Raw genomic sequence first — 27,011 nt, forward strand, 5'->3', positions numbered from 1 at the left:
CGGCCTATTAGTTTCCGCACTGCATCGCTGCCAGACAAAACAGCTGAAGTAACAGTTCCGTGTCATCGGTGATGGTAAGTAGGACAAATTTATTGTTATTGGTTATCCAGTAGTAAAGAATCGTTGAATTATTGCTTACTATTATTATTATTATTATTATTATTATTATTATTATTATTATTATTATTATTATTATACAAATAATTAATCTGCAAAAAAATATAGTTTTCATCGATTATGAAAAAGCTTTTGATATGGTTAAAAAAATATTTGAAATATTACAAACTGATGGAATTCCAGGAAACTACTATTTTAGCAATGTTTAATATTCACGAAAGCAATGTAATTTCGTTTCCTATAGGAAATGGGATCTAATAAACGTGGGTGTTCGAAAAGGCTTCCCTCTTTCACACACCTTGTTCATAATTTATGTGAATAAAAAGATAATTCATTGGCGATTTATTGCTCCCGGTAAATAAATGTACATAATATAGAAAACAGTAAGCAATAGCGGTAGACATGTTTCAGCTCACATCACCTTAATCTGACTTCGCATATCTCAAGTTTCCTATCTCAAAATGTTCTGTACAGCATCCCATATTTCCTTCTTAATTTTTGCACGATTTTACCGAGCCATACTGTATTTGTAAGGTGGAGCCTATGTATGGGTGTATAATTATATATTTAAAGAAACAAATATCGGAATAGATTTGGAGCTTAAATTTTACATCATGGTGTTAGCTGTCTTGTTCTATTAAAGTGATACAATTGCATTTAAAAATGTTCCATAAAGCCTACATTTATACATATTTGAGTATACATACATACATAAATGCATACATACATATTATATAGGCCTACATACATAGCCTACATGTTCCTACAGTCTTACGGAAGTTTATGGAAATATTTAGCTAATCCTGACAATTATATTATTATTATTATTAAATATTAATAATAAATAAATAAATAAATAAATAAAAAATCACTAGTATTAAGGGGAGGCAGAGGTGAATATTTCAAAATCCACAAAATTTATCCGATTTGTTTGAAATTGATCATGGATACTAAGTATGTTATTAGTAATGGACATACCAAGTTTCAACTTTCTAAGTACAATAGTTCTGTAAATATTAATAATTTTATAAAACTTTATATCGTTTGATATAAAATGCTCCATGCACCATATTGTAAGAAATTTTCAATATTTATTTTTATTTATATGTTCAGAGAAGGTATATAAATAATGATAAGTATTAGTTTATTATGGGGATAATATAGTAATACAGTTATCTTGGTTTTAATTTCATACTTTTAAGGGCACAAAATGAAAAACTAACATCGGAATATGAAAATAAATATAATAAAAAATGGAAAAAACTAAATTTTCATTTTTTCTTCAGTTTTGTTCGAAAATTTCACCTCTGCCTCCCCTTAATATTACTTGACTTTTCTGAAGTACGAAGAAGGCCACCGGTTTAACTTAGACGACAATCTCTTTGCCTAGCGTGGGTTCGAACCCAGCTATAGCTGATTATACCTAGTTTGATTATCTTTTTCGAGGTTTTCCCACAATATCAGGTAATTTCAAATGCAAATCCTCGGCGTCATCTCGCTATCACCAATTTCATCGCTAATATGACCTAGTAGTTAATATTGCATCGTCATATATCCAATTAAATTACAGGAGATTTTGTTATTTGTTGTATTGAACAATAAATCTCGCTTCAGATCTAAGTCGACAGGCAATAATAATTGTCAAATCTGCTTTTATGTAAACGTTCACCATGTGAATTTTTTCGAAGCAAAATAATAGTGAGAAGAGAACGAAAGCGAAAGGTCGTCAGAGAGAGATCGAGACAATTTGCTTAACTAGAATATTGCAGTATATAACGGCGAAAGGAATGTGATCGAAAGTACTAGTATTGAAGGAAAAGGAAGAGTATTTCAACACAGAGCAAGGCCACATAGTGATGTGCACTTATGAAAATAAACAGCGTTGAGAAATTGTGCGACGTTCTGTTACATGACAAAGCGCTAAGCGCTGGCACTGTTGTCGATGACTTTCCGACAACGCAGAGGAAGCATTTCATTATGTGCTAATGCTTTCCTGGAATAGCAATGTGCTCTGAATAGTAAATGAATGGACTTGTAATATAATATAATATAATATAATATAATATAATATAATATAATATAATATAATATAATATAATATAACGTAATGTAATGTAATGTAATATAATATAATATAATATAATATAATATAATATAATATAATATAATATAATATAATACTTACTAGCTTTTAAGGAACCCGGAGGTTCATTGCCGCCCTCACATAAGCCCGCCATTGGTCCCTATCCTGAGCAAGATTTATCCATTCTCTATCATCATATCCCACCTCCCTCAAATCCATTTTAATATTATCCTCCCACCTACGTCTCGGTCTCCCTAAAAGTCTTTTTCCCTCTGGCCTCCCAACTAACACTCTATATGCATTTCTGGATTCGTCCATACGTGCTACATGTCCTGCCCATCTCAAACGTCTGGATTTAATGTTCCTAATTATGTTACGTGAAGAATACAATGACGTGTGAAGCTCTGTGTTGTGTAACTTTCTCCATTCTCCTGTAACTTCATCCCTCTTAGCCCCAAATATTTTCCTAAGCACCTTATTCTCAAACACCCTTAACCTATGTTCCTCTCTCAAAGTGAGAGTCCAAGTCTCACAACCATAAAGAACAACCGGTAATATAATATAATATAATATAATATAATATAATATAATATAATATAATATAATGTAATATAATATAATATAATATAATATAATATAATATAATATAATATAATATAATATAATATAATATAATATAATGTAATGTAATGTAATACAATACAATACAATGTAATGTAATGTAATGTAATGTAATGTAATGTAATGTAATATAATATAATATAATATAATATAATATAATATAATATAATATAATACAACGCAGAACTGCACGCATTGTATTCTTCACTGACATAATTAGGAACATTAATCCAGACGTTTTCGAAGGGCAGAGCATGTAGCACATATGGGTGAATCCAGAAATGCATATGGAGTGTTAGTTGGGAGACCGGAGGAAAAAGACCTTTGGAGAGGCCGATACGTAGATGGGAGGATAATATTAAAATGGATTTGAGGGAGGTGAGAGATGATGATAGAGACTGGATTAATCTTGCACAGGATAGGGACCGATGGCGGACTTATGTGAGGGCGGCAATGAACCTGCGGGTTCCTTTAAAGCCATTTGTAAGTAAGTAAGTAATATAATATAATATAATATAATATAATATAATATAATATAATATAATATAATAAAATGGAATACAATACAATATAATATAATATAGGCCTAATATAATATAATACACAGTATTATGTGCAGCAAACAAGAATCCTGTATGTATGGTACTTGTGGACAGTCGTGTGAAATTGTTGCCTACATACAATGCAACCCAAATGTTATATTATAATTAAAAAACTATCCAACATTCTGTGATGAAATTTTTTGTGTGTAGTTTTGCATGCCATATCTACAATAGTATGCACAGACACTTCTCTACCTTTGATAGGTTGTCTGATAAAAAATAAATCCATTTTAAAAATGGTAAAATATCAGTATTTTCTTCTAACCCAAAATAAAAAATATATATATATATATTATTTATTAAGACATGTAGTTAAAAGAGCATAATATTGTAAACATGAGTTTCAGCAATAAAATAAAAGAGAGAGAATATGAAAAAGTTAACAACGATGAAAGAGTAATGGAACGGAGAAAAATTCTCTCCGGCGCCGGGATTTGAACCCGGGTTTTCAGCTCTACGTGTCCGGCGTCGGACAGAATCGTCTCAGATTAAGCTCCAACTCTTGGGTTCCCTCTAGTGGCCGCCCTCTGCACTACTTCGGTACATTAAAAATAAAATAAAATAATAAAAGTTAACAAGTTTATGAGTTATGAGGGAAACGCTTCATCAGTGCACAGTAAACTGCCATCATTTTGAATTTTGAAAAAAAAAATATATATATATATATATATATATATATATTTATACCGTAAAAATATTTTTTCATATAACAAAAGGGCAGCGTTTTACACAGACCAATTTTTATTATTGTACAAGATACAGTAATGGAGGAAAAGATGTTGAATATTTCCAAAACATTTTACTGCTGTAAGCCGTACCTAACCCCTTAAACATTTCACGCAATCATTGGTGTTTCCTTAGATCCTCCTCCTTTTTTTTATATAAATTCATAATATCTGATTTTTCTTTTCCAGTTACAACATGTATAGGAGAGAAAATTCTGTGGAATGCATACGAGAACGAGATTATCAACAACATGAAATCAATGTTGCCAACATTCGAAGACAACAATGAATGATTCCTGAAATTTAATTATTGCATATTACTTTTGTGCGGTGTAACTTCTCCGGTGAAAGATAAAATATATGGAATACTCAATTAGTGTGAGAAAGGTTCCGCTAATCCATCCTGAACCTTGTTCGCAAGAAATTAAAATTTGTGTTCCGTGTAATCAAAATGAGATGCAAGTAAAGGCAGTGTTATATTTCTGTTAAGAAATTTTCTTCATGGAAAAAATTTTAAATTCTGTTACCTAGAAGAAAAGAAGTTTGTGATTGTAGTTTCTTTAGTGAACTGAGAAAAAAGTTCTTCTCTGGATAGTAAAAAGTGAAATTTTTTGTGATTTTGGAAAGTAAAAAAACATAAGTTTGTTCAAAATTGAATATCATTTTTGACTACGGAGTGTACGAAGTGAAATCTCTGGTGAAAGAAAAGTGTAGGCATATACAGTAAGTCAATTATTTCGAGAAAAGTTATCTGAATCCTATTTATGCAAACAAAATCGATACAAGTTTAGTAAGGCTAGTGTTAAGCTGTGCTAAGTAATTTGTTTTATTAACACGTTTTTCAATTCAGTTTTCAATGATTAAGTTTGTGTGTTTGTGTGTTCCTAAAGGAAGTGAAAAGGCACATGTTCTTCTCTGAACAGTGAAGGAAAAGAAGTGCAATTTTAGTTATTTTATAATCTCAAAATAGTGTGAAAACCTACATGACAATGAAGAGTGATAAATTCGTTGAAAGCGATAATGACGAACAATCACATCGTCTTAAAATGGACGACAGTGTCAATGAAGACGATTCGGACGTCGGTATTGAGTCGCTTGATGGTTACACAAGCGATTCCTCAGTCTCAGAACAAAGTGCCGTCGATAGAAACAAGAATAAAAGTAACTCCTTACATGGAGATTATAACTCTGGTAGTGCTATTACTTACAGAAACTCTTCAACTTACATGGTAGAAAATGAAGATAGTTTATCAAGGAAAACACAGACTTTCACAGAGTTTTCTAGTTCGGTTATGAAGCCTAACCCTGAGTCTGCGTCTGTCATGTTGAAAGAGTGCAGAGACATCAAGGTGGGACCTCAAGTTCACTTCCATGACACGATCACAATCAACCAAAATTTCATCAACACCGGAAATAGTGACTCTGTGCCTCTGGAAGAAATGAACAGACTAGCTGCAGAAGCGCCGTCAGTGGCTGCCCGGAATATTTGTGCAGATCCAATAAGCGGTAAGACGATCTACTTAATCCCTATTATTATTTATTTATTCAATTTACACAGTATTTGACAAGAAATATTGAAATATCAAAATAAAAGAACAGAATGCAAAAATTATTAAATAATTTATACAATACTGAACATATTTTACAACGTAAATAGTACATTATGCAACGAGCCTATAATGATAGTAATTAAGACGCGAGTATGTTTGTTTATGAAACGAGTGCAAGCGAGTTTCATAATTTTCATACGAGCGTCTTAATTACCATTATAGGCAAGTTTCATACGACTTTTTATGCTCGACCATATTTCTAACTTGAAATTATTCAGAAGTATTCATTTTATTCGTATCTGACTGAAGATCGGAAGTGACCTTGTGCATAGCTCGTAAATTGTGGGATGTGCGCAGACGGGAAAGTATTGATTTTTTCCGAGGAACAATAATGTCATTGACCTTGATGTAATCTAGAGAATAACATGAACTAATTTTGATATAACCTGGAAATTGATTTAGAATTGAAAAACGAGATGACAAATTGAATTTATTTGAATATTATTTACAATTAACGCTAATTATTATAGTAACAGAACATAACCTTCTGCGACAGTATTGGATTTCCAGCCTCCGTGACGTTTCCCTCGTTGTCTTTCGATTGCATATCCGAGAATAATCGAAAACCTGAACTTTAATGAATAGGTGTTCTTTAATGACATGCATTAAAGGACTGCTACCAGGTGTATAATTACTACATTTCGGCATGGTCGAGCATAAATTATGTTAAATGAATTAACCTCCGGTTAATGACTATATATCATAATTTAGTTACCAAGCGACAATAATTAATACGCTCTGTATAATATTATGTAGGCCTAATTATTTTTCTACGTAAATTTCTGAGCCATCGGCGTGGCTCAGTCGGTTAAGGCGCTTGCCTGCCAGTCTGAAGTTGCACTCGGGCGCGGGTTCGATCCCCGCTTGGGCTGATTACCTGGTTGGGTTTTTTCCGAGGTTTACCCCAACCGTAAGGTGAATGCCAGGTAATCTATGGCGAATCCTCGGTCTCGTCTCGCCAAGTACCATCTCGCTATCACCAATCTCATCGACGCTAACTAACCTCATAGTTGATACAGCTTCTTTAAATAACCAACACAAAAAATTCTGACGTACCGGAATATGACAGCAGTACAGAACGAGCGTATTACGTTTCGCTCCATAACAACAATGCTACAAAATTATAGACTCGAAAATGTATAAATGGAATCATGACTACCATATTTGCTGGAGGTACCTACTATTTTTTTAGTTGGTTATTTAACGACGCTGTATCAACTACTAGGTTATTTAGCGTCGATGAGATTGGTGATAACGAGATGGTATTTGGCGAGATGAGGCCGAGGATTCGCCATAGATTACCTGGCATCCACCTTACGGTTGGGGAAAACCTCGGAGGAAACCCAACCAGGTAATCAGCCCAAGCGGGGATCGAACCCGCGCCCGAGCGCAACTTCAGACCAGCAGGCAAGCGCCTTAACCGACTGAGCCACGCTGGTGGCTGCGCTGGAGGTACTAGATTCGAAATATTTAAAAGTGAACAAATTCATTAGGGTGTTTTCTTGGGAAAGGAATTAACGCTTGGTCCCGTGTAAAAGATAAAGAGAGGGCTACATGCAAAAAATAGAGGTCATTTCGTAAAAATCCAAATTGACTCGTAAATATCCTGTCGACAAAAATAAGATATATGGATCATATACGGAAACTAAGAGGAAGGCAGAAAATAGGACATATTGGAAAATGCTGGATTTGCAGTGAAAGATCTGTCCTTGGGCAGAAAACCGTGAATGAATGAAATCATCCTATCTCGAGGGGTGATGTATTCCGACGCATAGTTGCCTCCATATCACACTGAAATTCTCCACCGTGTACAAATCTGGTTCACGAAATAGTACAGTACATTATGCAACGAGCCTATAATGGTAGTAATTAAGACGCGAGTATGTTTATGAAACGAGCGCAAGCGAGTTTCATAATTTTCATACGAGAGTCTTAATTACCATTATAGGCAAGTTTCATATGACTTTTTATGCTCGACCATATTTCTAACTTGAAATTATTCAAAAGTATTCATATTATTCTTATCTGACTGGGGAGCGGAAGTGACCTTGTGCACTATCTCGTAAATTGTGAGATGTGCGCAGACGCGAAAGTATTGATTTTTTTCCGAGGAACAAATGTCATTGACCTTGATATAATATAGAGAGTAAAATGAACATTAGTCTTGATATAACCTGGAAATTGATTTAGACATTGAAAAACGAGATGACAAATTGAATTTATGTGAATATTATTTACATTTAACGCTAATTATTATGGTAACAGAACATAACCTTCTGCGACAGTATTGGATTTCCAGCCTCCGTGACGTTTCGCTAGTTGTCTTTCGATTGCATATCCGAGAATAATCGATACTTGCGCTTTCATATTGCTACAATGGTGCTTTCTGATTGGTGGAAAACCTGAATTTTTAATGAATAGTTGTACTTTAACGAGGACCATTAAAGGGCTGCTACCAGGTGTATAATTACTGCATTTCGGCATGGTCGAGCATAAAGTCATTTTTGCTTCAATCGTGAAACGCTTTATATGGAATGCTTAAGAAGAACTAGTTTCAACTAAACAATAAATAATAAAGCGATGCGACAAATGCTAATGCATTCTGTAACTATATTCACACACTCCATTGTAGAGTTGAAGAATGCATAAGATATCAGTTACTTACATTCGTGCGAACTGAAAGCCTTGTTTTGAAATTGTTAGTAGAGTGACTCGATTGTGCAGCATGGAGTTTACTGAAGGAGGTATATATATTATGTGTTTTATAGAATAGTACAGAGATATTGTTTTGTATTATTTTATCATAGTGTGCGATTTGTATAGCTCAGTCTTTCCCTCTCTCTCTCTCTCTCTCTCTCTCTCTCTCTCTCTCTCTCTCTCTCTCTCCTTAGCATCGAAACGCTATAGGCTAAAATTCTTGAATATAATGTTATTAAATAATGGAAATCAAAAAAGAGAAAGGACTTCAATGCTAATTCCTGAGCACCAGATATAGGATAAAGGTTGGTAATACTGTGATACTAATAATATCGTGATAGCACTTTTTGAGAATTTTTTTTTCAATTTTACTGAGCGAGAGAAGGACCGGTTTTGTGCAGAAACTTGTCCACGAACATTCCCTCGGTATGGCATAGTTGCGCCCCGAAGAAATCAGGTAGCAGATTGGACATGGCATAGTTGCGCCCCAATGGGCATAGTACACACGAAAGTGATTGTCATAAAATAAATAAATTACTTAAAAATATTATAGTGGTAGGCCTAGCATATGATCAATTTTGCTATTTAAAATAATACTTTTTTATTGATCACACACAATAAATGAACTGCATTTTTTGTTTGTACACCGATATCTTAACCCTACGGTACAGGGTTTCGAAAATTGAAACTTAGAACCATTGTGAATTATTAACTCTTTACCCTTTTCACTAAACTAAAAATTCATTTTAAATTAACCTCACTATACGCCACAGACGGTGTGAAATGTCAAGACAGCTAAGGCCCCATATTCCAACGGCTCATTCATTTGAATATGTCAGTTAATAAAGTACTGCCAACTTCATGGTGTTCATTTTAACGGTAGGCTATCGATAATCAACAGTGCATAAACAGTAGAAACAGTAGAAAATCAGTTAATAAAGTACTGCCAACTTCATGGTGTTCATTTTAACGGTATAATAATAAATATTAAATCGATAAGAAATCAATAAGTTCAGTTGATTACGAGGCTCGAGTTTCCGTAGTGTCTTTTTCTCTACCTATTTCATCGGGGCGCAACTATGCCATGTCCCTTTCTCTACCTGATGGGAACGGGGCGCAACTATGCCCACAAAACAGGGACCCTTTTTTATCTGCTGCATCTTACCCGACCGTGGGGCGCAACTATGCCCTGCCCCATTCCATTAATACGCTGACGCAAAAAACCGATCTTTCTCTCGCTCAGTAAAATTGTAAAAAATTCTCAAAAAGAACTATCATAATATTATTATTATCATCACAATAGTACCAACCTGTGCCCTACACTTAAAGCTAAAAGTATAAACTATATGCTGTATTATGAATTAATTACAATTATCATATAAACGAGAGATTATGAGGTTATGATTAAGTTCATCAGCACCGCCAGTTGCGAGTGTAATGCTGTTTCATTAGGCTTTAATTACTATAAAAGTTCTTTGACAAAGATTTTTATAAAATATGTAGGCCTATTATAAAATATGACAGTGTAATAGGTTTCCTTTATAAATATTTTTTTGATAAAAGATCTTTTATAAACTGTAAGTGCATCTTGTTATCTTTCATAAAATATTTGTCTAGCTTGAAACTAATATGGCGGAGCATAAATATTGTAGGACTGTTACTACGACCAAAATGCTGATAATGAGAATATGAAGCAACTAAAATGTTATAAAAAACAAAACACGGACTACAAAAACAGAAATAAAAGACGAGAAGTGTATATGAAAATAGCAGAAACTATAACTGTTGTGCAGGGGTGATAAACAATGTTACACAAACTGAAAATTATCTTCATCCATTCTAAAATAATTTATAGTTTTGTCATTCTCTTTTGAAAATTGACCACAATTTCTCAATGGGGTTGATATCAGGTGGGTTGACTGGTCAGGGATAACTTTTCAAGTCCTCGCATTGAAGGCCTACCTCTCTTTTTAAGTCAGTTTTGGTGGGTACTTCTGTTGTCACGTCTTGTAATCCATGGTTTAACCCACAGACCTTTCTTTTTCTGTTTCTTTTTTCAGCAATACGTATATTATAATATTTTGAACTAATTGTAGCTAAACATGCGTAGTACTGTTCGCCATTAATTTTTTTCATATCTGTGATTACACACATGTTTTATTTAATTTTATTATACAAGGGTTGGATAAAAAGTTATGGCAACACTGCTGTCACGTGACGATGGTGAGTTTGAGAGCTGCCACTGGCATGCGGACATGAACAAGGACTGTTAGATGAGTTAGTGCAGCCAGCGGCGACAGTACTCTGTCAATCTACTGCAGTGTGTAGAACGTTGACTTTCATAGGGATAGTGCGAGTGCCCTAAGATCATGTTTACAAAACTTGAGCAACATTCCTGCGACAAAATTGATGTGGCACGAAGTCGTAGTGCACAAGAATGTTATCAGGGACTGCGTGAAGCACCACCACCTTCGTCCAGCGCTCAGGAGAAAACGACGACACTTGGTGGTACAGAACCCCATCATTCTTCATGATAATGCAAGGAGTCACACCGCTGCTGCTGTCAAGGACGTCTTGCGCCATTGAAAATGGAAGATTCTGTAACATCCTCCGTACTCACCCGATATGAGTCCATACGATTACGATCTCTTCGCCAAAGTGAAAGAACAACTGTGAGGGACCCGGTGCAATACCAGAGATGAACTTATCTATGCTATAGAGCAGTCAGTACGGAACATGAACAAAGATGGACGCGCTGATGGTGTGCGACGCCTTCCAAACATTTGCAAAAGATGATAAATAAGGGGGGGTGACTATATTGAAGGTGCGTAAATGTTGTACCCCTGTGAAAAAAACCATGTCAGAATTATCGAACTGTTGCCATTATTTTTTATCCAACCTTTTGTAAAAGGAAGCTGATTGTTTTTGTTCCTTAATTTTAGGTTATCTTTGATAAAATACTTTATAAAGTGTAATATACTCAAAATCCCACCTTTTAGCACAGGTATTTGATAACATTTTTAATAATATTCTTTGTCTAAGAACTTTGATAGTGTAATACCAGTCTTACCAACAATATCAATAAGTCCTGAGACTCACTGGATGTTTCTGAGGTTGAATAATGAGAAGGTTTTATTCAGGCTGTATGAACTCTCCGGTGAGAGTAAGTTAGTATTTTGGTTTATAGTTTATAATTGTTTTCATTCATGATTTTCTGTACTATATCCAGCGAAAGAATAACGTTATGTAAATAAGAGAACACCAATTATTACAAACCGAATCAGAAAAGGTGGGATATGAACCACTTATTTTGTTCTGGTTTCTCAAACTCATTGACGCTACGAATTCAATTACTATACTGTAAGGAGGAAATTGAAGATTTCACTTGTCCTTGGGAATCCCGGAATGTTGGTGAAATGGATGGCTTGGGTTTTTCAAGTGCTTCCTGAAAAATATCTCTATTGTCTGGAAATCCCTGTTCAGTGGTAATTACAGAATATTAAAGGAAGGGGAAAATCTTAAAAATACATATATGTATATATAAATTGCAGGTTTTTATGGAATATGACAATTTTCCAGAACATTATCAAATATAAAGTAATGTTTGGTATTGATTGCATTCTATACATCGTAATTATTTACGCGAGTCCAGGCATCGTATCTTAGATCACGACACTACGGGTCGGAAGGAAAGAATAAAGTGATGTAAACACACGTTCTCCTTGTGAAATTTTTTCAATTTATTTTTATTGCATTATCTTTTTAAGGTGGGAGGATGGTATTTTTTAAAACTTTTTTCCTATTTGGTGTAAAATATTAATTTTTTGTATGTAGAGAGCTCATAGCTGTGGCAACTCAACCAAATAAAAATATTTTGAAAAAAAAAATTATTTGGGGGCCCAAATTTAAAACAAATATACCCAATGCAGGATTGTACTAAAACCGACATATCTAAACCGTTTTTAAAGATAGATTCAAACAGTTTTTTGTAATGTATTTGCAAAAGCATGTTCTACAAACTGTCTGTAACAGAATTACGATATTAGTCCCTACGTTTGTAAAATAAACAATTAAAATTTAATAACAATTTTCTGATTTCCTTTCTTGCAAACAAACGGACGTATTTTTAAAATGAAATCAATTAACAAAATACTGTTACAGAGAAAAATTTCCTAATAGTCTAAAGAATGTGTGTTTTAAATTACGTGCATGTATCTTTAATAGTTCAGAAATTATATCTATTTTTGTTTGGCAAAGTAGCAAAAAAAAAAAAAATGAAGTTACTGGGAACCGATAAAAGCGGAAGTGTGATTTAAAAATCCATAGCGCAGGAAGTTTAAAAATAAAGTCTCAACATCCGATAAATTCACAAATACCCACAAAATGTTATGCAATACATTCCACACATATCAAAGGGTATTTTAAAGAAAAAAAAATTGAAAATTTAATTTACCGGAAACAACAATAAAAGTGAGCGAGTGATTTAAAAATCCATAACTCAGGAAGTTTAAAAATGGCGACTCAACATCACATATCACAGTGTATTTTAAAGATTTTTTTTTTTTAAATTTACTCATTTTTCATCAAAAAATACCATCCTCTCCCCTTAAAGATTGTTTTACAGCAAATAAATAGGTGGAGATGTAAATGGGAGGATAATATTAAAGTGGATTTGAGGGAGGTGGGATATGATGGTACAGGCTGGATTAATTTTTCTCAGGATAGGGACCGATGGCGGGCTTAATGTATATAAGGGTGACAATGAACTCCGGGTTCTCTAAAAGTCATTTGTAAGTAAGTAAGTAAGTAGACAATAATAACCGTCGTTTTGAAAGTTTCGGAGTATTGTAGAGCCACTTCTATTGCATAAAGTTCTGTGTCAATGATTTAACTAGATTTGCATGGAATTGAGGCTTTAAGGGGACTGGGCAGTGATTCCTGTACGATTAAAAAATTTCAGTACAAAAGTTTAGTTCAATATTTCTAGGCTTTTAGTGCTCAGAGTAGAATAAAAATTTCCATGCTTATACAATCAATCATTCTGAATTCAGTGGTATAAAAGACAACTAATTAGTTTCGTATCCAAGTGCAAATAAAGGCCCTAACTGATAGCCTGTTTTCCACTTTGCTAAGTGTACTTCATTCTTCAGGTGCACATTACTTGCTACAATCTTCACTCAAATACCTTGTATTTTTTTAAGTTATCTAATAATGTATATTGTAAATTCTAAAGCAAAATTTAGTTAAATATTTCACCCCTAGTGAAGCAAAAAATATTGAACTTTGTTTAACATTTTTGCAATTCTTTCAACACATTTTTTTTCTCATATTATGTATGTGATATTCCTAAACACGTAGGTCTACTATGTGGAACACAGGCTCCAAAAAACACTGTAAAAATGTCATGTAAATTTATTCAGTAGTTTCAGAGAAAAATGCACTTAAGTATGGAAAACTGCATTTAAAAAAAGAAGAATGTATGAATTACATACACCGCCAAATTTAAAGAGGCTGTTTAAAGGACGTATCTGCAGAAATACCCACCACAATATTCATATTACTTTAAAGAGCAAGTTCTAAAACACAAAGCAAACAATCGGATTTTTGACCACTAATCATTAGCTACCTGGTTCCCTTAAGAGCTATTCATGAGGAAGAACTTGTAAGGTTGGTGATAACAGAAAAGAGTGGGTCAGGCAGTGTTGGAGTAAACAAGCTATTATGTTATTGCGATGTACCCAAGTATATACGATATTTCCGTGCAGGAATTCTACGTCATCATATATGAGGAAGGATCGGTGGAGCGGAGAAAAGTTCTCTCCGGCACCAGGATTTGAACCTGGGTTTTCAGCTCTACGTGCTGATGCTCTATCCACTAAGCTACGCCGGATTCCAATTCCCATGCTCCATCTCTTAGTTTCCCTTTAGTGGCCAACCCTCATGCACTGTGTCACAGATGTGTGACAGTGGCACAATGTCCAACACACTATGTGCAGAGGTGCACTCATTACGAGTGACTAAGTAGCCGGGATCCGACATTAGAAGAGCTTAAGGGGAGAGGATGGTATTTTTTAAAACTTTTTTCCTATTTGCGTAAAATATTAATTTTTTGTACGTAGAGAGACCATAGCTGTAGCAACTCAACCAAAAATAAATATTTTCAAAAAAATATACCCAATGAAGGATTTTACTAAAACCGATGTATCTAAACCATTTTTAAATGTAGATTCATCCAGTTTTTTTGCAATGTACTTGCAAAAGCATGTTCTACAAACTGTCTGTAACAGAATTTTGATATTAGTCCCTACGTTTGTAAAATAAACAATTAAAATTTAATAACAATTTTCTGAATTCTTTTCTTGCAAAGAAACGGACGTAGTTTTAAAATGAAATCAATTAACAAAATTCTGTTACAGAGAAACGTTTCCTAATAGTCTAACGAATGTGTGTTCTAAATTTAATACATGTATCTTTAATAGTTCAGAAACTATATTCATTTTTATCTGGCAATGTAGCAAAAAAATGAAGTTACCGTAAACCTATAAAAGGGGGGGAGTGATTTAAAAATCCAATGCGCAGGAAGTTTAAAAATGGCGTCTCAACATCTGATAAGGGCACAAATACCCAAAAAATATTATACTATGCATTCCACACATATCAGAGTATTTTAAAGATTTTTTTTATTTACTCATTTTTCTCCAAAAATACCACCCTCTCCCCTTAAACTAAGAGGATTCAATCCGGCATCGGAATTGGAATCCGGTGTAGCTTAGTGGACAGAGCGTCAGCACGTAGAACTGAAAACCCGGGTTCGAATCTCGGTGCCGGAGAGAGTTTTTCTCCACCCCACCGATCCTTCAAGCTATTATGTACTTATTTTGTACACGAAACAAATATTCCAAGAATTTATAATTGCTCCACTTTCCAGTGTAATGAAGCGAAATTTGATGTTTTTCTCTCATAAGTTGGTAGTAATGCCTTCCCTTCTGTTGCAGTTGGTGTGACAATCCAGCAAGTGAGCACGACAGAAATCCGACCCTCCAAACGCTTCTTTGCGCACAGCGCTTGTTGCAAGAGAGTCTTCAAGGGCATAATGACACTGATGGTAATAGTTATTGTCGTAAACGTAATCGTCGTCATTGTATTCTTAGGTAAGGGGACATTTCTCACAGTGCTAGTGCAACCCACTCTATAACTTGCAATTAAAAAACAATACGTGCACGATTTCACCATCACCACAATTACTAATTGTCATAATGGCAATCATTACTATGATTATTACACCTTAACTACGTAACACTACTTTCGACCAATAAAACGGTACGAAAGGACGAATTTCAACCACTCATGGCTGTTTATCGCCACAATTTTATCACATCCCTAGCATTTGTTTGTTTTTTTATCACTTTCCTAGCATTTGTTTCTTTTTTGCCAACATTACAATAATAGTATCTCATCGTTTGTGAATTGATTCTGTGGTTTATAAAGGACGTTGAACAAATAATTTCAATTACAATAGTAGTATCTCATCGTTTGTGAATTGATTCTGTGGTTTATAAAGGACATTGAACAAATAATTGCAATTAATAATAGTACCTCATCGTTCTGTGGTTTATAAAGGACGTTGAACAAATAATTGCAATGACAATAATAGTATCTCATAGTTCTGTGGTATATAAAAGACGTTGAACAAATAATTGCAATGACAATAATAGTATCTCATAGTTCAGTTAGAATTTATAAAACAGTTATATTACCGGTTCTTCTGTATGGTTGTGAAACTTGGACTCTCACTCTGAGAGAGGAACATAGGTTCAGGGTGTTTGAGAATAAGGTGCTTAGGAAAATATTTGGGGCTAAGCGGGATGAAGTTACAGGAGAATGGAGAAAGTTACACAACACAGAACTGCACGCATTGTATTCTTCACCTGACATAATTAGGAACATTAAATCCAGACGTTTGAGATGGGCAGGGCATGTAGCACGTATGGGCGAATCCAGAAATGCATATAGAGTGTTAGTTGGGAGACCGGAGGTAAAAAGACCTTTAGGGAGGCCGAGACGTAGATGGGAGGATAATATTAAAATGGATTTGAGGGAGGTGGGGTATGATGATAGAGACTGGATTAATCTTGCACAGGATAGGGATCACTGGCGGGCTTATGTGAGGGCGGCAATGAACCTTCGGGTTCCTTAAAAGCCATTTGTAAGTAAGTAAGTAAGTATCTCATAGTTCTGTGGTTTATAAAGGACGTTGAACAAATAATTGCAATTATAATAATACTATCTCATAGTTCTGTGGTTTATAAAGGACGTTGAACAAATAATTGCAATTACAATAATACTATCTCATAGTTCTGTGGTTTATGAAGGAAGTTGAACAAATAATTGCAATTACAATAATAGTATCTCATAGTTCTGTGGTTTATAAAGGACGTTGAACAAATAATTGCAATTACAATAATACTATCTCATAGTTCTGTGGTTTATAAAGGACGTTGAACAAATAATTGCAATTACAATAATACTATCTCATAGTTCTGTGGTTTATAAAGGACGTTGAACAAATAATTGCAATTACAATAATACTATCTCATAGTTCTGTGGTTTATAAAGGACGTTGAACAAATAATTGCAATTAAAATAATAGTATCTCATCGTTCTGTGGTTTATAAAGGACGTTGAACAAATAATTGCAATTACAATAATAGTATCTCATAGTTCTGTGGTTTATAAAGGACGTTGAACAAATAATTGCAATTACAATAATACTATCTCATAGTTCTATGGTTTATAAAGGACGTTGAACAAATAATTGCAAAGGCAATAATAGTATCTCATCGTTTGTGCATTGATTCTGCGGTTTATGAAGGACGTTGAACAAATAATTGCAGTTACAATAATAGTATCTCATAGTTCTGTGGTTTATAAAGGACGTTGAACAAATAATTGCAATTACAATAATACTATCTCATAGTTCTGTGGTTTATAAAGGACGTTGAACAAATAATTGCAATTACAATAATAGTATCTCATAGTTCTGTGGTTTATAAAGGACGTTGAACAAATAATTGCAATTACAATAATACTATCTCATAGTTCTGTGGTTTATGAAGGAAGTTGAACAAATAATTGCAATTACAATAATAGTATCTCATAGTTCTGTGGTTTATAAAGGACGTTGAACAAATAATTGCAATTACAATAATACTATCTCATAGTTCTGTGGTTTATAAAGGACGTTGAACAAATAATTGCAATTACAATAATACTATCTCATAGTTCTGTGGTTTATGAAGGAAGTTGAACAAATAATTGCAATTACAATAATAGTATCTCATAGTTCTGTGGTTTATAAAGGACGTTGAACAAATAATTGCAATTACAATAATACTATCTCATAGTTCTGTGGTTTATAAAGGACGTTGAACAAATAATTGCAATTACAATAATACTATCTCATAGTTCTGTGGTTTATAAAGGACGTTGAACAAATAATTGCAATTACAATAATAGTATCTCATCGTTCTGTGGTTTATAAAGGACGTTGAACAAATAATTGCAATTACAATAATAGTATCTCATAGTTCTGTGGTTTATAAAGGACGATGAACAAATAATTGCAATTACAATAATAGTATCTCATCGTTCTGTGGTTTATAAAGGACGTTGAACAAATAATTGCAATTACAATAATAGTATCTCATAGTTCTGTGGTTTATAAAGGACGTTGAACAAATAATTGCAATTACAATAATAGTATCTCATAGTTCTGTGGTTTATAAAGGACGATGAACAAATAATTGCAATTACAATAATAGTATCTCATCGTTCTGTGGTTTATAAAGGACGTTGAACAAATAATTGCAATTACAATAATAGTATCTCATAGTTCTGTGGTTTATAAAGGACGTTGAACAAATAATTGCAATTACAATAATACTATCTCATAGTTCTGTGGTTTATAAAGGACGATGAACAAATAATTGCAATTACAATAATAGTATCTCATAGTTCTGTGGTTTATAAAGGACGTTGAACAAATAATTGCAATTACAATAATAGTATCTCATAGTTCTGTGGTTTATAAAGGACGTTGAACAAATAATTGCAATTACAATAATAGTATCTCATCGTTCTGTGGTTTATAAAGGACGTTGAACAAATAATTGCAATTACAATAATAGTATCTCATAGTTCTGTGGTTTATAAAGGACGTTGAACAAATAATTGCAATTACAATAATACTATCTCATAGTTCTGTGGTTTATAAAGGACGATGAACAAATAATTGCAATTACAATAATAGTATCTCATAGTTCTGTGGTTTATAAAGGACGTTGAACAAATAATTGCAATTACAATAATAGTATCTCATAGTTCTGTGGTTTATAAAGGACGTTGAACAAATAATTGCAATTACAATAATAGTATCTCATCGTTCTGTGGTTTATAAAGGACGTTGAACAAATAATTGCAATTACAATAATAGTATCTCATAGTTCTGTGGTTTATAAAGGACGTTGAACAAATAATTGCAATTACAATAATACTATCTCATAGTTCTATGGTTTATAAAGGACGTTGAACAAATAATTGCAAAGGCAATAATAGTATCTCATCGTTTGTGCATTGATTCTGCGGTTTATGAAGGACGTTGAACAAATAATTGCAGTTACAATAATAGTATCTCATAGTTCTGTGGTTTATAAAGGACGTTGAACAAATAATTGCAATTACGATAATAGTATCTCATCGTCTGTGAATTGATTCTGTGGTTTATAAAGAAGGTAAAATTAATAATTACAATTAAAATAGTATCTCATTTTTTCCGAATTCACTAGATGTGGTTTAAAAGGGACGTAAAATAAAAATAGAAATTAAAAATGACATCATCTCACTGTCTCTGAGTTGTTCCTTCAGTTGTAAAGGAACGTTAGACAAAAAATTACGAGTGACAAACTCTAATCTAGTGTATTGACATAAACTTACATCATTCTCTTCATTTTTTTTTTAAGGTTTAAAGAGGGACGAGGAACCAATGAAACGTCAGGCGCCACCCACCAAGAAGGTAATGATCATCTTCAACTTACGATGTTCCAATCAATCCAAAGATGTATATCCCACAACTGGTCGTGAAGAGCCAAGGCTGACCAGCCGACTGCTGGCCTCACGTCCATATGCCTCATCAGAGGTGAACGATAATCCAGCCAGAACGATGGTATCGTGTGATCAGCACGATTATTTCTCCAGCCATTATAGCTCGTTTTTGTTACCGCATTTTGGTACACAGAGTAGCTCTCCAAATTCATCACGATGCTGGATGAACATCGGTCCCATACACTGATCGAAATTTTATGAGAAAATTTCTTCCCCCAGACACACTATCTCCGTTACTGGTTGGAAGACAGTTCACCTCTGTTGACACACGTGAACGTGAGGCAGTTCGCTGGTCGATCTTGGCCCTCCATGGATTCTTGCTCCACGGATCATTCTACGTTTGTCTTTTCCATTCCACCTTTCTTCCTTGTTTTTAATTTTTTTCTCATTTCGTTCCTTTAATCTTTCTCATTTTCTTTCCCAAGTCCGTTTCATCCTTTTTATTTTCTTTATCTTCTTTTTAATGTCCTCATATCTCCTACCTTCTTCTTTATCTTTGTTTCTTTCTCCATTTATATTTATCGAATTCTTTTCTCTTCGTTCTTACAAAATTTCCTTCCTCTTTGTCAGTTCTTCTTTCTTATTTTTCTCTTATTTCCCACTCCTTTTCTCTCCAACTTTTTTCCATTCTCCTTTAGTTTTTTCTCTTTTGCTTATTTCTACTCTATTTTATTAACTTATTTGATGTTTTTCTCCATCTCTTTCTTCGTCTTACCCGTTTTTCTTTATTTTTTTATTTTCGTTCTTTTCGATTTTCTTTCCATTTGACTTTCTTTACAATATTTCGCTTTTCTGTTTTTATTTCGTTTTTCTTGCTTTACCTTTTTCTTTCTTTCTTTCTTTCTTTCTTATTTTGTCCCTTTGTTACTTTTAACGTGAAATGTTTATGCGCTTTCACATTCCAGAAATCTGTTAATATGGTGAAGTCATCCAAACGCGTACATAAATGGGGGTGACTATTAAATGCGCAAATTCTCTGTAATGGGAATGACATGTTATTATTCACTACAATTTCAAACAACTCATTGGCGTCATACGGATGTGTGAATCGTTTCGACTATCAATTGCATTGTTGTCTGAAGACTAGGCCGCATGGAATGAGGAAGGGATTATGAAGTAGTTAAAGAGAAGACTCCGTCTTGTAAATTTTAAATGCGGAGAGTATGAAGACAGAAATAGTTAATTTAACATAGTCTAACATAAATCACTTAACTATGGTATTAATTTTCAAATAAATCAAATCATCTGTAACTTTATTTTATTACTCAATAGAATTTCAAACCGTTCATCGGCGTCATATTGACGTGTGAATCGTTTCGACTATCAATTGCATTGTTGTCTGGAGACTAGGCCGCATGGAATGAGGAAGTGGTTATGAAGTAGTTAACGAGAAGGCTCCGCCTTGTTAAATTTAAAGGGAATATGAAGACAGAGATGAAAAAGGTTATCGAAATTTTATTTCAGATGCCAAACAGCTTTGTATTCCAAAGCATGTTCACAGTAACGACCACAAACAATATACGAGTATACATTTCACGTAATTTTAAGGATTACATGAATCCCATGTCACCTTTTCGGTCTTTCTTCCATTTTTATTTCATACTTACTTTTCCTGTACTTTCATTTTCTTTTTCTCTCTTTTGTTTTTTTTTCTTCCTATAAGAATTCTATTATTATCATTGTTATTATCACTATTTCCGTGATCGCCCTATCGTTGTTTCTATTAGGCCTACATAATTTACTCCGTATTTTTTTTTTTTTACAGAAAATAGGTCCAAATATTTTCGTAAAGTTAAACGGGACTGCTAATTTTTCTTTCCTTTTTCTTCTTTTCTTTCCTTCTTCCTTACTTTCTTTATTTCTTCCTTTGTTTCTTTTCTTTTTTCCTTCGTTTCTTTCTTTCTGTCTTCCTTTCCTTCTTTTTTCTTTCCTTCTTTATTTCCCCCTTTCTTTCTTTCTTTCTTTCTTTATTTCTTTCTGTCTTCCTTTTCTTCCTTTTTTCTTCTTTTATTTTCTTTCTTTCTTTTCTTTCTTTTTTCTTTCCTTCTTTATTTCCCCCTTCCTTTCTTTCTTTCCTTTTCCTTTCTTTCTTTCTTCCTTCCTTTTTTCTTTCTTTCTTTCTTCCTTCCTTTTCTTTCTTTTTTCTTTCCTTCTTTATTTCTCCCTTCCTTTCTTTTTTCTTTTTTTTCCTTTTTCTTTCTTTACGTTACATACTTATTTTCTCTCCTCTCAGTTTTCTTTATAAAATATTATTATTATTATTATTATTATTATTATTATTATTATTATCATTATTGTTGTTGTTGTTTACTGCCGTCGTCGTTTTACTGGTATTTCTATTGCATGGTTTACTCCTGACTTTTTTTTTACGGAAGATAGATCTCGTCATGAAACAATACTAACAATACTAACAATACCATTCCATCGCACCTCCTCATACTCATCTTCTTTCACAATAGCCCTGCCAAGACTCTGGAATTCGCTACCTGCTAGCATCAGGGACTGTCGAAATAAAATTGAATTCAAACGAAAACTTACTAGGCACTTGGTCAGTAATTGATTTCTTGTAAATAGTTTCTTTAATCTATCACAAAATATTTCAATATTCAGTAATTTCATCACTATACAATTTTGTTATTCTAGATTTAATTTGTAATTCAGTAAATATAAAATATTCTTTGTTTCTCTATGATAAATTATCTAGCTTTAATTATTCAGGTAATCTTTTCGTACTTTGATTTTATTGTAATTGTAATTGTAAATTTAATACTAATTGTAATGTTATTTGTAATTGTAATTATAAATTTAATACTAATTGTAATTTTATTGTTCATATTATAGTTGGAATCTCCTGGTAGAGGGGCAGAGAAGGCCTGACGGCCTTATCTCTACCAGGTTAAATAAATAAATAAATAAATAAATAAATAAATAAATAAATAAATAAATAAATAAATCTTAATATTTCCGTAAAGTTACACAGGACTGCTGTCATTAGGGTAACAAATTGTAATTTATTACATGCCGTCTTTGTCACTGTTGTTTGTAAATGATTTGTTCTCTCTGACTCCACAGAAGGTGAACTGTTCCCCCAGTGTCGTACAAGACCTCGCCCGGGTAGGATGTTACGACAAGCTGAAACGAGAGCTGGCCAGGGGGGTGCCTATCAACAAGGGCAACCGCAACGGCTCCACATTTCTGCACAAAGCTGCACACGGCAACCAGGTGAAGATAGCCAAACTTCTGTTGGATCGGGGCGCCGATATCGAGGCGGCCAGGAACAACGGCGAGACCCCGCTGCACACGGCAGCGCTGTGGGGCAGTCTGGACATGGCGCGCTTCCTCATACAGCGGGGTGCGAACCTCAACCCTCGGATAATACCCGAAGATCTGACGCCATTACAGCTGGCTGCGAAAAGAAACTACTTGGACATAGTGAAGCAATTGGTGCTATGTGGGGCTGACTACAGCTTGGCGGATAAAGACGGAATGACGGCTCAGCGGCTTGCTGAGAAGGAAGGCAAGAGGGACGTCGCGGAATGGCTGGGCAGTTACTCAGCAAGACCTCATCCGGAAGTCAACGATACTGTCTGTCGCAGCGGTAATGCTACAACAATTGTAAATTAAGGCGACACATAGGTCTACGATATTTTAAACTTTTCGTCCACAATGGGTGGTATACATAAAGTTGTAGTATTACTTTTTTGCGTTGACTGTAGAAGATACTTAAAATAGAAGTATATACCTACTTCGTTTTGTATGCATAAATCTGATCCTACTACTATGAAGTAGTTCCTACGCGACGGTAGTATAAACTATCAAGAGTATTCGATTATATCGATTATCGATAGTACTTCGGGTTTGTTCGTGAAGAGTCGTTAGTTTTCGCCTTCCATACATTTATGTTAATTTCTTGGTGGGAAAATTGATTGTTGTCCTCAAAATTTGGTAACAAGAAAATGTATAATATAATTACTACGAAGTGGTAGTGTAGAACAGAGAGAATGAGAACAATTGCTGTTTGTTAATCAAATAAAAATACCCAGCATTATTAAACAAGCCAACACCTTCCACAAGAAGTTATAAGAAAAAAGCCATCCAGGCTATGTAAGTTGAGGTGGAAGTTTACAGCAAGAAAAAAATTAACGAAAAACAAATTATGAAGAAAATAAATAACATTAAAAATAAAGTAAAATCAGAATCAGACAGGCCCAAAATGTTAGTCATTAAATTTACATGTAACCTAAAATATTGTACTCACATGGAGTTTTTTTTTCACGTATATTAGTTGTATTATAAATCATAGAATCATTTTGCTAAAAATATGTTATTTTAAATAACAATAACAAAAATCAACTAACAGACAGAATTCCAGTTATCTCAAAATCAATTTTGAGTAGTCGATTACAAAAATTGATCAAATAGGCCTAACATTTTTTATTCGTAAAACCTATATAACTTCTTATAATCACATTCTAATGGTTCTCGTCTTTTTCTAGCGCGAATTGCGTAAATTCTGCAATAAATTTTAAACCGTACAAATGCTTATGCTGAGCCAATGAAGTCTCAAACAAGGCTGACTACGATTTTTCTTAGTTTACACTTAGAAGTAAAAGTATATACTTCTTGTTATGCATATAAATAGTAGTTTATATTACGAATTCTAGCATAAACTAAACACGGCCTTCCAGATCAATTTTCTGCTATGCAGGAAAGAATTTACTACTGGTTTTTATACATAAATACCCTAGTACATATTACGAAAACCTTCAACTTTATGTATACCAGCCAATTTGTGTACAGAAATATGCCTACAATACATCATCTGTACAAAACTTGGCGTCATTAGGCTTTTCAAAATACAACTTAAATTTACAAAAATGTTATAACATTGAAATAATTTTGGACCAAATGAGATGAAACTTTTCACAAAGGCTATGTATATGTAGGACATCTGTAAAAATTTTCAGAGACCTAGCTGAAACAGTTAAGAAAATACAAATTTCACCTCAATGTACAATACTTAAGGTCAGAGGTCTTCTCTGTCTGGCACTTAATTTAAGTTTCTCTACAGCCAAAGAAGACAATGCACATCGTTGTCAAACTTCCATTTTTCCGTGCAAAGCGATGATTTTGCTTATTCATCTTTTCACCTCATTGACACCACCTATTCGGAAGAATTTCCAGTTTCGGGAATGAAACTACAGTTGTGTTGGTTTGAATGCTTTATTTTTGTTTCAGCTGATGTACAAATAATGAGTATGTATTTATGTTAAAAGAGATAATTAATGAAGAACATGCAATATATTTTCTCTTCATATGAAGCGGCAAATTCTTCAGTATAATTCAGTGTGTGTCGTACATGTCCAGCCTAAAATCTCACATATATATTTTTTAAAATTATTTTATTTTACGACGCTTTATCAACTGCTACAGTTATCTAGCGTCTGAGTGAGATGACGGTGATAATGCCAGTGAAATGAGTCCAGGGTCCAGCGCTGAAAGTTACCCAGCATTTGTTCTTAAGGGTTGAGAGAAAACCCCGGAAAAAACCTCAACCAGGTAACTTGTCCTAACCAGGACTCGAACCCGGGCCCGCTCGTTTTACGATCAGACATGCTAACCGTTATACAATTAGTGGTGTAGTGAAATCTCACATAAATATGTAAAATAATGCATATTCATAATAATAATAATAATAATAATAATAATAATAATAATAATAATAATAATAATAATAATTCTTTATTTATACTGGCAGAGTTAAGGCCATAGGGCCTTCTCTTACACTCTACCAGGTCACAAAGTATACAAGCAGTTAAAATTTAACAAAAAAGTTAAAGAACAGAGTACTAACATATTACATCGATTCATTTATAGAAAAAGATTATTCCTAGTTGGATAATAAGTATATAAGCAGATGTGAGGATGTTTTTGGTAATGCGAAGTCTCATTTCCTTCTGAAAAAAGAATCTTGACTTCAAATATAATACACGTCTTCCAGCATAAACTATAATCACGCAGAAAAGAATATGTACCATACAACGCTACTAATAAAAATATTGTTATGAACATAACATAAAATAATGAACACGATAATAATATGTGCGTAAAATCGAAAATTATGAAGTTTCTTAGTAAAATTGAATGTAAGACAAGTTCGAATCGCTTTTGCGAAGCTAATCTTTCCATTCTCTTTGTTTTTGTACATATGCGCTCAAGGAGAGACATGCTTTTTGACTTTGAAACGTTTGTCAGACTGTTGCTATGACAACAATATTCTTTCCTATTATAGTTTGGCAGCTTATATTTACGTCTTGTTTTATGACTGAGTTATACACCTCTATTGAAAGCAATATGCAGTTACACGATACATAAATCGTTTAAAAATGTTTAACACTGATCTGTAAATTGGATTCTTGGTGATAAATTCCTTATTACTTGAGCTTCGTCTTTATCTGTAGTTTCTGTATTTTATATTTTGGTTCACAATACAACAATGAAAATTTCATTTGCGCATGGCGTCATTTTTATCCATCGCATAAATTGCTATATGATTCATTTTTTTATTAAAAGATGGAATGATGTTTTACAGAATTTAAATAGTAAATTATAAAAAGCCAATTACTGTATACCTCGTTTTGTCGTTGGAAAATATAATGACATGTCTTCTACAATATTTTAGTCAAGAATAAAGCCAAATAATGAGTATGAATGATTCACAATGTGTAGTGTGTAAGATGCAATAAATGATACTATAGTTTGATTTTATTTTAAAAACTTAATTTATTTTCATAATAAGAAGCAAATAACTTAATTTTTATATACATTTTTTCTTTGTAAATATCTGTTAATGATATTAATTTCATTGTTATGCATAATTGAAATAAAATACGAGATTTTATGAATATATAAATATTTATTTCATTAATCCTATCTTAGAATAAACAATTTCTATAATAATTATTCTTAAAAATGAAAATAGATGTACAAGTTCCGGCAGGGAAACCTGATGTTTTTAGGTTGCTGATACTCCTCTACTGTTGACTCAGGATGGAATGAACCAGTGATATTCGACAACTCATATTATGACATTTTAGTAGAGATGGAGCAGTGGACACTACTTTTAGTAGTGGAGACATTTTTTAAAACTCGGCGGTAATTTCGTGTGAATTTTAACATGGGACGAATTGGTCTAGTTGCCAATAGGAATACGATATTATTGTGAAAATAACAAAATTCATAGCAACAAGTTCAGCACTAAAGAAGAAGTCCCCAGGTGGTGTCAGAATGACCAAAATACTATAATTTGTTGCCTTCAGGTTGTCGGAACGGTAATTTACTAGAAGGGCATTTTTTTCTTTCCACTATGAAAACGTGACAAAAATGCGACGGTCAA

General features: G+C 33.5%; 1 protein-coding gene across 2 annotated transcripts; it reads left to right on the plus strand.

Annotated features, from left to right (window-relative positions):
* LOC138695062 (ankyrin repeat-containing protein DDB_G0279043-like) lies at window positions 1–26,504 on the plus strand. 2 transcript variants are annotated; one of them, XM_069819416.1, is made up of 5 exons: window positions 1–74; window positions 4,338–5,654; window positions 15,451–15,606; window positions 19,474–19,526; window positions 22,688–26,504. In XM_069819416.1, exons 2-5 carry the CDS (start codon window positions 5,132–5,134, stop codon window positions 23,237–23,239), a joined length of 1,284 nt encoding a protein of 427 aa, XP_069675517.1. In that variant the 5' UTR covers window positions 1–74; window positions 4,338–5,131; the 3' UTR covers window positions 23,240–26,504. The 2 variants fall into 2 exon arrangements, with proteins under 2 accessions (XP_069675517.1, XP_069675518.1); XM_069819417.1 differs by lacking the exons at window positions 1–74; window positions 4,338–5,654 and adding an exon at window positions 8,442–8,502.
* The last annotated feature ends 507 nt before the right edge of the window (window positions 26,505–27,011 follow it).

This window comes from Periplaneta americana, chromosome 2 (genome assembly GCF_040183065.1).
Source record: "Periplaneta americana isolate PAMFEO1 chromosome 2, P.americana_PAMFEO1_priV1, whole genome shotgun sequence".
Taxonomy (NCBI): Eukaryota; Metazoa; Arthropoda; class Insecta; order Blattodea; family Blattidae; genus Periplaneta; species Periplaneta americana.